Genomic DNA, 13,419 nt, shown 5'->3' with positions numbered 1-13,419 from the left:
CCCTTTGCTCTGTTCAGTTGCCCCAGGGCTGGACTAGCTCCTGGGGGACAAAACCAATTCGATTCCCGGCACCAAGGGAAATGCATCCCACGGGACCCCCGAGGGCCGAATCTGAACCTTGCCGAGGAAGAAACGAATTCCCTTTCCCTGGAACAGGCCGGCTCCCTCCGAGTCACAGTGACTCAGCGAATCGGAGGCTTAAGGACCACAACCCTGCACATCCTCCTCCGGGTCTGCCCCATTCCGTGCGAAGGCGCTGTCCCGAGGCTGGGAGAGGCGCCAGGGTGCGCCGGGGCTCCCCCGGAAATTTCCCCCTGCTGGCCCCAGGTGGTTCTGGACAGAGTCCGGATGGGCATGCCTCCCACCCGCACCCAGACCCTTTAGCCGCGCCCGCCTCCCCCGCCCCCTGCGTCCTCAGGGCCCCCCTTCTTCCACGTCGGGGGTCCCTACTCCAGCTCCCAGACTCCGCTTCCCTCCCAGAACCGCAGCCCCGGCGCGCCCCGCCCTGCGCCCCAGGGTCCCAGCGGCCGGTTCCGCCCCGGCGGGCCCCCGCTCCAGTGGGCCGGGCTCGGGGAGCTATAAAGTGGCGGGCGCTCTGCAGGCTGCACGCCGGACCCCAGCCTCTGCCCGACGGCCGTGTCCCCCACCCCCGCGAGGACTCTGCCTCGGCCAGGGTCGCCCTGACACCCAGCAGCACAGCCAATCAACGCACCGCCGGAGGCCTGGCTGGTGAGTGCCGCGCCGCCGCGCTGCAGAGCAGGACCCCCTCAGCCCCCCAGCAGAGGCGCCCCCAGCCCTCGTTTGTCTGCGGGAGCCCCGGGGGGCTTAGCTCTCAGTTTTTCTCCGTGACTCAAAACAGAAAAAGCAAAGGCATTAGGATCCCGGGAGGAGCCCTTGACCAGACACTGCGGGAAGGAGAGCTCCTGTTTCTATCCCAACCCCACGAACCGGGGTGGGGGTTTGAAAGAGACTTGACCTCGGTAGCAAAAAAATTGCCTCCAAAACAGGTCGGAAACCGGTCGTCCAAGGCCAGATCTGGCCCACTGGCACAACTTCTTTGGCCTTATAGAATTTAAAGCATTTTGGTATAAGTTGCTAGTATTTACAATAAAGATAGGTGATTTCGTTTAAAAAGGTGAATTATCTGCTTTTGGAGGGAAATTAAAAGATCCGGTGATGACTGGAGCTGGGGAAGTTGTTCCCTTTAGTTTGACAGAGACCAGCCCCAGGCTGCCGGCCAGGAGACAGTTTTGACTGTGACCCTTGGATCGGGCAAACCCGATCCCTGTTCCACTTGGAGTGACAGAGCCTCCCCTCTCCACCATCCACCCCAGGGCACCTTACGGGTCACAAGTTTATGTGATGCACGCTTGGCCTCTAAGACACCCCAGCTGCAAGGCCTGCCGGTGCAGGGAGCTCTTCCGCAGAGAGCCTCATTCCCAGATGGGACGGTGCTACCATTTACAAAGCCATTTCCTCAGCTGGGACAGAATTCTACCTTCTTTCAATTTCCTTCCCTCTGAACCTAGTTCTGTTTTCTGAAAACACACATGCAGACAATCTCATCTTGCCAAAAGTTAAGGGAGGGATGAGCTGCTGTTGCAGTTGACAAACTAGAGTTAGAATCTCTGTGAAACGGGCTGCAGCCCACCCAGAGATTCTAGAAACCTAGAGGAGAAGCATCTGGGAGAGACCGCAGGGCAGCTGACCAGGCTTCCCGCCTGCATCTTAGGGGCGGGTTCTCTCTACTTCATTCTTAGCTGTCCTGAGGGCACTGGCACTCCTCTAGTATAGGGCAAGAGCTAGTTCTTGATTTTCCAATCTTACAGAATATTCTGTGCATCCAAAGCATTTGTTTGCAACTACAAGGTGCCTCTCACTAGCAGAATGTGAATGCACTAGTAGAAACAGAATGCACAAAACTGATAGGAGGGCCTGCCCTTATTCTATTTGTGATAGGTTTTCCTTGACTGCTTATTCTTCCTGCCAGAATGATCGCGTGGGTAATATATCTGTTACTGGTAAAGACATCTAGATGTGCTTTACATTAAAACAAGGTGCCACGACCCCTTTCTCTCTCTCTGCCAGCTTTATCTTTTTCTGTCATTAAATTCTTTTTAAAAAATTTTTTTAAAGATTTTAATTATTTATTTTGACAGAGACAGTGAGCACAAGTAGGGGGAGCGGTAGAGGGAGAAGCAGACTCCCCGCTGAGCAAGGAGCCCAGACGTGGGGCTCGATCCCAAGACTCCGGGATCATGACCTGAGCCAAAGGCAGACGCTTAACCAACTGAGCCACCCAGACGTCCCCGTGTCATTAAGTTCTATGTTGGTTTTGAATGAAACTGCTGCTTGACAGAGTACTGTGCAGTCTGGAATGTTCGTGAAAACTTGGTTTCAGATTGGCCTGAGTTTGAAGGCAGAGAATCATAGGAACATTGGAGCCTTAGATGAGGACAGAGGTCAGGTCCCCCAAAACAGTCGGGATGCTTTGGTCACCAGAATGTATGTCTATGGAAAAAAAAAAAATTGTGTGTTTTTGCACACTGGTGTATCCCAAATGCCTAGAGCAGTGCCTGGTGGGTAGGAGGTGCTCACTCAAGCCCAGTGGAGAGGCTCAGAGGATGGGTTAGTGAGAACGTGAGCAGTGCACAGGGAGAGAAGAAGTTGGCTGGGGGTGGATACACCAGATTTCAGGACACAGAGAAGGGCGGATGAACAGGGAGCATATTTCACGTAGGGGTGGACTGAAATCTGAAGAGAGCTGCATTATCAAGGGCAGGCTCGGCTGTGGGACATACAGTGGCTTCTGTGAGGTCAGTGATGTGCCTGGCAAGCAGAAATGAATGTTAAATTAGAAGGACTGATGATAACCCCATTGCTCTTTCAAACCTCTTCTTCAGTGGCAGCGCCTCCTGAAGCTGTTCCTCATCGGCCAGCCCTGAAGTGGACGGTTTTCCTCAGGAATTTTGTCCCCTGCCTCCCCTGTCAGGCTAACGCTGTTAGTTTTTTGTGTGCGTGTCTTACTGCCTTTCTCAGGGTAAATCCTGAGAAAATCAAACTTGCCGTGTAGCTAGTTAAGTGTCAGGAAGGGCCACTGAACCCTTCAAGTCCAAAGACTGCGGGTTTGTCCGTGAAGAAGGACCTGGCGACGAGTGACTTGGTGGTGTGCTGGGTAGTGAATCTCCCCTTTACCCTTTCCCTCGGGCAAAGCAGCAAGCCTGCTCTGTTGACTACAAATGAATGTTCTGTTGTGTGTGCACAACCCTTGACCATTTTCCTACTGCCTTGTTTCCAGGAATCAATATATTCCAGATACTGAACTTTGTTAGTTACATTTCTTGCAAATACGTCCTTCCTGTTTGTGTCACATGGCTTACGTTTGAGGGCATCATGCATCCTCTAGCTAGGAGCTGATGAGCTCCTTGAAAGCAAGGGACAGATATCCTGATTTTCTCATTTTAGGTGAAGTGCCTTTATATTTTACTACTTAGGAAATGCTTGTTAACACTGATAAGTAAAAAAAAAAAACAAAAAACCTTTATATCTATATATAGGTAGGAAGCCAAGAGAATAAAAACTGACAAAGCAATATTCAGTAAACACTGAGATAACTAATGCAAAGGTAAGTCACAGAGAAAATGCTCCTCAGAACTTAATATACTCACATTTCTCCTGAGAGTGGGAAGTCCTGGAGTTGATAAAAAGAAAAACGGGGGTAGGAATTTGTTGAGGCAGCTTCAGGAGCTCCTTTCCCTTTTCCCTGGCTGTCCAAAGCAGATAAATCACTTTCATAGCATTTAAATCCCTTATCAAACTTAGATTCCACCGCCTCTGAGTTTACAGAGCCTGAAGCGCCACGTGCACGTTTGGCAACGCTCCTCTCGGGCAGGCTGGGGCGGGAAGCCGACACCTGGCTGAATTTAACCCGAAGCAGCTGCTCCCACTGGAGCTCCACCCGTGGACACAACTGTTAGGAGTAGTAAGAAACGACGTAGTGATGCCAGTTACTAGGAGCAGTGGTGGTGGGATACGCCACTCTCTGCCATTCTCTGGTCCCTCCCCCCCTGCTGCCTGCATATGGCTGTGTGGATTTATCTCTCTCTCTCAATCTCTCTCTCTCTCTATATATATATACATATATATGTATATTTTATTTATTTTATTTTTTTTTATTTTTAAAGATTTTATTTATTTATTTGAAAGAGAGAGAATGAGAGAGAGAAAGCATGAGAGGGGGGAGGGTCACAGGGAGAAGCAGACTCCCTGCTGAGCAGGGAGCCAAACGTGGGACTCGATCCCGGGACTCCAGGATCATGACCTGAGCCGAAGGCAGTCGCTTAACCAACTGAGCCACCCAGGCGCCCTATTTTTTTTTTTTTAGTACTCTCTTCACCCAGTGTGGGACTTGAACTCACAACTATGAGATCACAAGCCCCACACTCCTCTGACTGAGCCAACCAGGCGCCCCTATGTCTATATATTTTAAAATTATTCCAGTTTCACCACTTACTATGTAAACTTGGGTAACTTGCTTAACTTTTTTTTTATTTAAAAAAAATTTTTTTTAAAGATTTTATTTATTCATTTGAGAGAGAGAATGGGAGAGAGAGCACGAGAGGGGGGAGGGTCAGAGGGAGAAGCAGACTCCCTGCTGAGCAGGGAGCCCAATGCGGGACTCGATCCTGGGACTCCAGGATCATGACCTGAGCCGAAGGCAGTCGCTTAACCAACTGAGCCACCCAGGCACCCAAACTTGCTTAACTTTTCTGTGCCTCAGTGTTCTCATCCATAATATGGGGATACTCACTGTATCCATCTCAGTGTTGCCATGACAACTGCAAAAGAATGCAAAGTACTCCGAGCAGTGCCTAGCACAGAGTAAGCACCTGTTAATGCTGTTCTGGCAGAGAAAGGCAAATAGTATTTCACTTGTAATGTAGAATCTAAAAACCCAAACAGTGAACAAACAAAAAGACATAGACCCATAAATACAAAAAAACAAAGCGAGTTTGCCAGAGGGGAGTGGTATGGGCAAAGGGGCAAAGTGGTTGAAGGGGAGTGGGAGATATGGGCTTCCAGTTATGGAAGGAATAAGTCACGGGGGTAAAACGTACAACACAGGGAACATGATCAACAGTGTTGTAATGGTGTTGTGTGGTATGGCAGGTGGTAGCTACACTTGGGGTGAGCGTGACCTAATGTACAGATGTGTGGAATCACTGTGGTGTTCACCTGAAACTAAAGTAACATTGTGTGTCAAATATACTTCAGTTAAAATAAAGAAGAAAAAGGGCACCTGGCTGGCTCAGTCGGAGGAGCACGGGATTCTGGGTCTCAGGGTCGTGAGTTCGAGCCCCACGTTGGGTATAGAGATTGCTTTAAAATAAATAGAACTTTGGGGTGCCTGGGTGGCTCAGATGGTTGGGCATCAGCCTTTGGCTCGGGTCATGATCCTGGGGTCCTGGAATCGAGTCCCATATCGGGCTCTCTCTTCAGCGGGGAGTCTGCTTCTCCCGCTCCCTCTGCGCCCCCTTCATGCTCACGCTCTCTCTCTCTTAATAAAATCTTTAAAAAAAATAGAACTTAAAAAAAAAATAAATGCTGTTCTTGTAAGAGTATAACATGCTTGTTCTAACAACTTTTTTAATACAGGTCCAAAAAAGGTCCAAGGAAAAAAAGTAAATCCTTCCCCTCAGTCTCTGCCTCCTTGCCATCTCTTACTTAGCTAAGAAAACTATTTTTCCCTCATACCTATATACTGCAAATCTATGTACACATATATGTAGTTTCTTTGTCTTTTTTTTTTTTTTAAAGTAATGTCTATACCCAGTGTGGGGCTCGAACTCACGACTCCAAGATCTAGAGCTGCACGCTCCAACTGAGCCAGCCAGACACCCCTCTCTGTCTTTTATAAAAATGGGTTCACATTTACTTCATTTTGTCAGCTAACAATATATCACGGATATCTTTTTTCTGGGTGACTATATATAGTTAACTCTTTCTTGTTAACAACATACTAGTCTGTAGTATGTATGTATGTACCATAATTTATTTAGATACTCCCCATAAATAGTCAGGTTGTATCCCATTTTTGCCAGTGAAAAGAGTAATACAGGATGCAAGGATGATCCTTGTTCATGTATCCTTATGTCCCCATGCTTTTAGTCTATAGAACAGATTCCCCAAAGTTGGAGAGCTAGATCAAAGATTTATGTGTGGGATTTTGTTTTTGTTTTTGTTTCTTGAGAGAGAGAATGATCAGGGAGGGAGGGTGGAGAGGGAGAGAGAGAATCCTAAGCAGACTCGATGCCCGACACAGGGCTCGATCTCAGGCAACCCTGAGATCGTGACTTGAGCTGAGATCGAGAGTCAGGTGCTTAACCAACTGAGCCACTCAGGCACCCCTAAGATTTATGTGTCTTTAAAATTTAAAGAGATTCAGCCTGTTTACTTTCCCTAAAGATGGAGGCAGTTCATAGTCCCACTGGCAAGGTGCCAGTCTTCCTGCAATCTTCATAGCCCTCAGTGTTGCTTGTCTTAAATTGTTTTGCCAATCTTTTTTTTTTTTTTTTTAAGATTTTATTTATAAGTAATCTCTACACCCAGTGTGGGGCCTGAAATCGCAACACCAAGATCAAGAGTCACCCTCCACCAACGGAGCTGCTTTGCTAATCTGATGGGTAAATAATAATATTTCATTTAAATGTGCTTTTCCTGAGGGCACTTCCCTAATGTGCCGGGTGGGGCATTTCTTCCTCTGTGACTAGTGTGCTCATGACCTTGAGTTGTTTTTCTATTGCATGGTCTTTTTCTGTTTGTAGGTGTTCTTTGGGATTTTAACCCTTTGTGGTAAGAGTTGCAGATATCATCTTCTTGTTGATTGTCTTTTGACTTTGTTTATGGTGCCTTCTGGTACACACAAATTTTTTAATTTTTATGTGGCTTTATCTGGCAAGCTTTTCCTTCATGGTTTCTGAATCTCTAGTCTTTCTTAAAAAGTATTCTCTGTCTTGAGGTTATACAAATTCTCCCTTTAGATCTTTACTCTGCCAGGAATTTATTGCTCTAGGTGGTGTGTTTGTGGGATAGTGAAAAAAAAAAAACCAAAACACTCAAAATACATATAGAACACAATAGACGCACCGAAAAGTGCACAAATTCAAAGTGACTTGTCACAGACTGTGTGATCAGCACCCAGATCAAGAAACAGAACATTGCCAGTACCCCCAAAGCCCCTTCTCTGCCCTTCCAGTCAGTACCCCTTGACAAGGGGAACCACTGTCCTGACTCCTAACACCTTGTATTAGTTGTCTAAGGGGATAATTCCATTTTCATGCAGATGGCCAATTAAATATGCCAACAAAATTAGTTAGGATGCCTCCTTTATTCGTGGGTACTTTTAAGGAGAAAATATGTTTCTGGCCTCAGTGGGGGGAGCGCATCCCCCAATGCCTAACAAAGTCGACTCTCCCTTTTTTTTTTTAAGTTTATTTATTTATTTAGTAATCTCTATGCCCACCATGAGGCTTGAACTCACAACCCCGAAATCGAGAGTCGCATGCTTTTCCAGCTGAGCCAGCCAGGCGCCCCTGAAGTCGACTCTTGCATTGTGGATCCTGGCTTGGCCGCCCTGGAGCTGAAGCTTTGCTGAGTGGTAACTGCTTTTCTCCGTCTGCCTTGTGTGTGCCTGAGTAGCTAGAAGAGTACTGATCGTCCTGGCCCACCCAGAGAAGACATCCTTCAACTATGCCATGAAGGAGGCAGCGGTAGAGGCCTTGAAGGGGAAAGGATGGGAGGTCACCGTGTCGGACCTCTACGCCATGAACTTCAATCCTGTCATCTCCAGAAAGGACATCACAGGTAGGAGCAGCTCCCCTCCTTAATGAGGTCTCTGTGGCACGTCTCACCGGTGGGTTCTCTGGCCCATCCTTGGCCCCTCCGGCTTCAACCTGTCCTTTTCCTCTCGGCAGGCCCACTGAAGGACCCTGGGACCTTCCAGTATTCCGTGGAGTCTATGCTAGCTTATAAAGAAGGCCGTCTGAGCCCGGATATTGTGGCTGAACAAAAGAAGCTAGAAGCTGCAGACCTTGTGATTTTTCAGGTGCGGTCGGACATCAGAAGGGGTGTCAGGACCCTTGAGTTCTCACTGCCCGAGCCCGGTCCCCTAATCAGCTATGTGATCTTAGAAAAGTCAGTTACCCACTCGAGCGCATTCTCTGTAAAGAAGGGCGATGACTTCAAAGGTGCGCCCTTACTCAGATTTATAGACCCGGTGCCCCTGGCCGTACTACTCTTTGAAAATAGGGGACTACAAAGACGACACGTGAGCCTGGCGCTTTTCTTCCGTGAGTGATTCCTTGTGGGATCTCTCATAGCTTGCCGTTAGCCCCCCTTCTCTGCCTCAGCACCCCGACTGGTCTGTGGAGTGAAGCGTGGGAGCCTGACCTCTGCAGTTAGAACCACCCAGCTGAAGGGCCCGCGGCCCTGCTTAATGTGTTCCAGCCGCAGAGCGGGGCCTTTCTTCTCCTGGAAGCTGTGTCCCCGCTAGGCAGGCAGTCCTGGACGTGCATATGCTTCTGGTCAGGCCTCTTTCCCGAAAATGCCAGACTGGACTCAGTGACTTTGCTTCTCCTGGTTCTCACCAGCTTTTTGATACTGAACGTGGGATGTCTAGGACCCTGGAAACTGCACAAGGAGGGTGACGCCAGCTGTGGTTTTTGCAATTATTCAATCAGCTGCAAAGAATCTAAACTTTTAGGTTTTTTATTCGACCCTCAGGCCTGCTGCTGCAGATCAAAGCCACAAGCCATTAGCCAGCGCCCCATAGGACGCCTTCTTGGAGCGCGTTTTCTGCTGCGGTTTATCCTCGTGCAGCCAAGGCAGCGGCAGGAGCAGCTTTCAAGTCTGAATCTCATATTTTAGAATTGGAACAGACCCTAGTGGTCTTTTAATTTAGCTTCTATCCGATGCCTAAGTTTAATTTACTATCAGTACAGCTGTGCAGGTTGTGCACTGTGAAATAGCAACATCAAAGGGCAATGTATACACTGCAGATTTGTAGACTTACTATAACATGTTACCAAAGGATGACAGGAAAAGTCTTACTATAGAAGAATCAGTGCACTATGTATGATAGTCTTTCTTTTTCTTTTTTTTTTTTTAAAGAATTTATTTATTTTGATAGAGACACAGCGAGAGAGGGAACACAAACAGGGGGAGTGGGAGAGGGAGAAGCAGGCTTCCCGCTGAGCAGGGATCCCAATGTGGGGCTCGATCCCAGGACCCTGGGACCATGACCTGAGCCGAAGGCAGACGCTTAACGACTGAGCCACCCAGGCGCCCCATGATAGTCTTTCAACATACAAATTACGTGTCCTGAGGAGGAGCATTTTGATTCATACCGAGGTGCCATGTGGGCTAGCCCCCTGCTTACTTCCCTCACTTCTCCAAGAACAATCAGAGGAAGAATTAACTCTTAATATCCTGCAAGCCGAGCAATCCTATTTTCAGCTCTGACTGCAGGACACTCACAGGGACCAAATCTACTTGTCTAAACAACCTACACATTTCTCTTAAAAGCTGCGGTCTGGCCCCTCACAGTTGCAGGGTCATAAAGATAAGAAGCCTCTAGAGATTACTCAAGCCCCTCTTTCCACAGCTAAGGCACATGAGACTTAGGGAAAGTAAGGGGCTTATGGGGCAGAGGTCTTGCATCACGTCAATGGCAGAATCAGGGTGAGAAGACAACCTTGTTTTCAAGCTCGTGTTACTTCTGTTCGAAAACCCTGCCCCTTTTCCCCTCTCCTATACGTCAATAACCATTCAAATATCGGAGAAAGATATCAAGTCCTCCAAATTCCTTCTCTGTCCTAATTTTTCTCATGTGGGCGTATTCCATTTGTCATTGTCTTTAAATCCTAAGTCAGGGAGAAGAAGAAATACTGGTATAGTCCCTGTTCTGCTTTTAGCAGGACAAGAGACCCCACGAGACTTTCTCATGGGAATTCCCTGATAAACCTTAGTCACAAGGGTCATTTGTTTGCCCGCATGAGTTCATCCTCATGCGCTGTTTATTCTAAATGATAGGATTTTACATCCGTGAACACAAGGTCCCTGTTTCATTTGTTGATACCACTCCTACTGAAGTGAGCTCTTCAGAAAATATTGATTTAGGCATCACACATTGAAACAAACTGCAATCCTTGCTGTTTACACTTTGCCGCTAAATGTGATTTCAAAGAAACAAACCTTTTATTGTTTTTAAAGATTTGTTTATCTGAGAGAGAGAGTTGGGGGGAGGGGCAGGCGGAGAGGGAGAGAATCTCAAGCTGATGCCCTGCTGAGGGTGGAGCCCGATGCAGGGTTTGATCTCATGACCCTGGGATCATGACCTGAGCTGAAATCAAGGGTTGGATGCTTAACCAACTGAGCCACCCAGGCACCCCTCGCAGAAACAAATCTTAATTGCATGTGGCTCTCTTCAGACCTACCGGTAGCAGTTTCTTTAGGCAGAAACAGGAGTGTCAAGTTGACTGACCAAGGACAATAATTTTAATGTGCTAACTCCTCCAGGAGAAATGACAAGGGCCCCAAGAAAGGTCTGCCCTTCTGTGAGGTCCCAGGCAGCTGCTAAGCACCTGAGCCACCCTCTGGGCTGGCGGTGCTCCTGATCTGACCTCTCTGTCCCTCTGTCCCACAGTTCCCGCTGCAGTGGTTTGGAGTCCCTGCCATCCTGAAAGGCTGGTTCGAGCGAGTGCTCATAGGGGAGTTTGCTTATTCGTATGCTGCCATGTATGACAAGGGACCTTTCCAGGTAGGTGGATGGTTCCGCTTTTTCTCTATCAGCTAGATTCTGGGTAGATTCTGTCCTGAGGCAGAGTTTTGAACACAATTAGATACTCAGGTCAGGCTCCTGGGAGAGATGGATAATAAAGTTTTTAGTAGATATTTAGATATGACTTTAGGACTTGCTTTAAAATAGCCCAGGAACCTAAGGGGCAAGGGTAGGAGCTAAAGCGAATACTGAGCGTGGAAGCGTCTATATTATACTATTTTCTCTATGTATGTTTGACATTTTCCATAATAAAAATAAAAAAAAAAGAAAGTCTACCTTAGTTTTTTAGAGACCCACCTCCTCCACAAGAAACATTTTGAGGCCTCCTGGATACGCGCGTAGCCCTGTGGGGTGACAGGTAGAAGCGACAGAGCCCCGCTTGGGCAGCAGCGGTCGCGCACCGGTTTTGTAGTTCCCTGGTTTGCCACCCGCGGTGCGCAGTCGCCCTGGGTGCGACTTCCGGAGTCCCACTGAGCGGCTGGGGGAGCCCGAGCCGGAAGTGACGTCAGCGGCAGGTGGGCGCGCCTGCGTGTGCCTTTCCCGGGGGCTGTTTCGTTAACTTCCCATCCCCGCGGAGAGGTGGAGGGTGACGACGACTTGCCTTTTACAGAAGAAGAAGACCGTGCTTTCCGTCACCACTGGTGGCAGTGGCTCCATGTATTCCCTGCAGGGTATCCACGGAGACATGAATATCGTTCTCTGGCCAATTCAGGTTACTTGTTTTCAATGACTCTTCGGGGAGGGGGCGGTTGATCAAACGAGCTTTCTGTGGGGTCCAGATCCTCAAGATCGCAGCTGAAAGCAGACCTGGGGTGTGAGGATGAGAGCCACGTAATAATTCCGAACTCCAGGGAGCTCCCTTTTAGGGCTTGTCTTCCCCGGCGCCTGCACTGCAAGGATAACCCGAGTATGCCCACGTGCAAACCTGGCCGCCTCCTAACCAAGGGCTAGCGCAGGTAACCCCTAGATTTGTATAGCCATGTGCCCCGGTCCTCTTCAGATGACCGATACCTCTCTCCAAGCTTCCTGGAGTTCCTTCTCCAAGTTGCTGCTACGGCCTCACAAACGATTAGAAAATCGTAAGAAATGATTTCGTCCAGCTAACGAGAGTGAAGTGTCTGAGGGAGGCTATTTGGGAGCTGGCCACTGGACTATCAAGATAATCCCTTCTAAGGTAGAGGGTTGGAGAGAAGAGCAAATGAGGTGGCCACCTTTAAGAGCGGACAACTAATACTGGAGAATAAATTATAAGAATCATTTCTTGAGACTCATCTGGTTAAACGGAGAGGCAGAGAAAGGCACATCCGCATGCCTTGGCAAGAGTCAGCTGCCAAGAGGCTGAAATTCCCTTATGTAATAGAGCTTCCGGCATTTTTGGCAGAGGATCCCAAGGCTGGCAGGGTTTCAAGGTTTTATTCATTTAAAAAAGAGCTCAGCTGAATAGGCTAAAATAGGTAACAGCTAGGAATAGAGAGCAGGTGAGAGAAAATAGCTATGAATTGATTCTCCGGGGGGAGGCCTCAGGCCCCCATATCAGAGTGTCTTTTTGGAAAACCTAGATTAACTTTGGCTGTTTGTATATGGTACAAGCTGTGTAGGGTTTGTTCTGTGACTCATCTCTGTGCTTTTGTGTATCCCCAGAGTGGCACTCTGCATTTCTGTGGCTTCCAAGTCTTGGAACCTCAACTGACATATAGCATTGGGCACACTCCTATGGAGGCCCGAATTCAGATCTTGGAAGGATGGAAGAAACGCCTGGAGAATATCTGGGATGAGACTCCACTGTATTTTGCTCCGAGTAGCCTCTTTGACTTAAGCTTCCAGGCAGGATTCTTAATGAAAAAGGAAGTGCAGAATGAGTGGGAAAACAAGAAATTTGGCCTTTCTGTGGGCCATCATTTGGGCAAGTCCATCCCAACTGACAACCAGATCAAAGCCAGAAAATGAGACTCACAAGACTTGGTTTCCTTCTAAAATGTAGCCAAATCGAGATTTCTTTTTCAGACTTCCTTGACTTGCTTTAGTCTTTAAGATTTGTTTTTTTTTAAGATGTGTGTTTTTCTTTTTCCACAAGGAATGACTAGGAGACAGAATAGGCTCTATTCATATATTTTTGGATAGTTTTATTAACTATAACTGATTCTTATGATTGCTATCATGGCAAAATCTGATTAGGCTCAAGAGGCCACTTAGGATATAAAGCAGGGAAAGAAGTAGAAACATGCCAGACAATAATCTTTAAGGTCCTCTACACAATTTAATTCCTCTTGTTAGGGACAAATTTTTAGGGCTAAATCTGGCAAGACAGCATCCAACTCTTCAATAATACATTTTTCTTTTAATTACCTCTCTGTGGCTTATAGCAGAAGGGAATTGCTCAGAGAAAGAAATGACTGAATCTGTCTGACCCATGGGACTTGTTTGGTAGTTACTAATCTGTGCTTGTTTATGATACTGGCTTTAATTACTGCACAGTGACTAATAATATGCCTAATGTGTTACTCTTCAACTTTTGTTGTTTGTATACAATACCTGCAGATACCTTCAAGTGAAGATAATAAAAGTCTCTTCTTTATCTCAGT

At 47.5% G+C, this 13,419-nt stretch overlaps 1 protein-coding gene across 1 annotated transcript; it reads left to right on the top strand.

Annotated features, from left to right (window-relative positions):
- The first annotated feature begins 209 nt into the window (after positions 1-209).
- On the top strand, positions 210-13,419 carry NQO1 (NAD(P)H quinone dehydrogenase 1). Its single transcript, XM_032424535.1, has 7 exons — positions 210-729; positions 6,580-6,683; positions 7,699-7,863; positions 7,974-8,104; positions 10,703-10,816; positions 11,448-11,549; positions 12,479-13,419. Exons 2-7 carry the CDS (start codon positions 6,680-6,682, stop codon positions 12,782-12,784), a joined length of 822 nt encoding a protein of 273 aa, XP_032280426.1. The 5' UTR covers positions 210-729; positions 6,580-6,679; the 3' UTR covers positions 12,785-13,419.

This window comes from Phoca vitulina, unplaced genomic scaffold (assembly GCF_004348235.1).
Source record: "Phoca vitulina isolate PV1807 unplaced genomic scaffold, GSC_HSeal_1.0 scaffold30, whole genome shotgun sequence".
Taxonomy (NCBI): Eukaryota; Metazoa; Chordata; class Mammalia; order Carnivora; family Phocidae; genus Phoca; species Phoca vitulina.
This window is presented reverse-complemented; position numbering and strand designations above follow the sequence as displayed.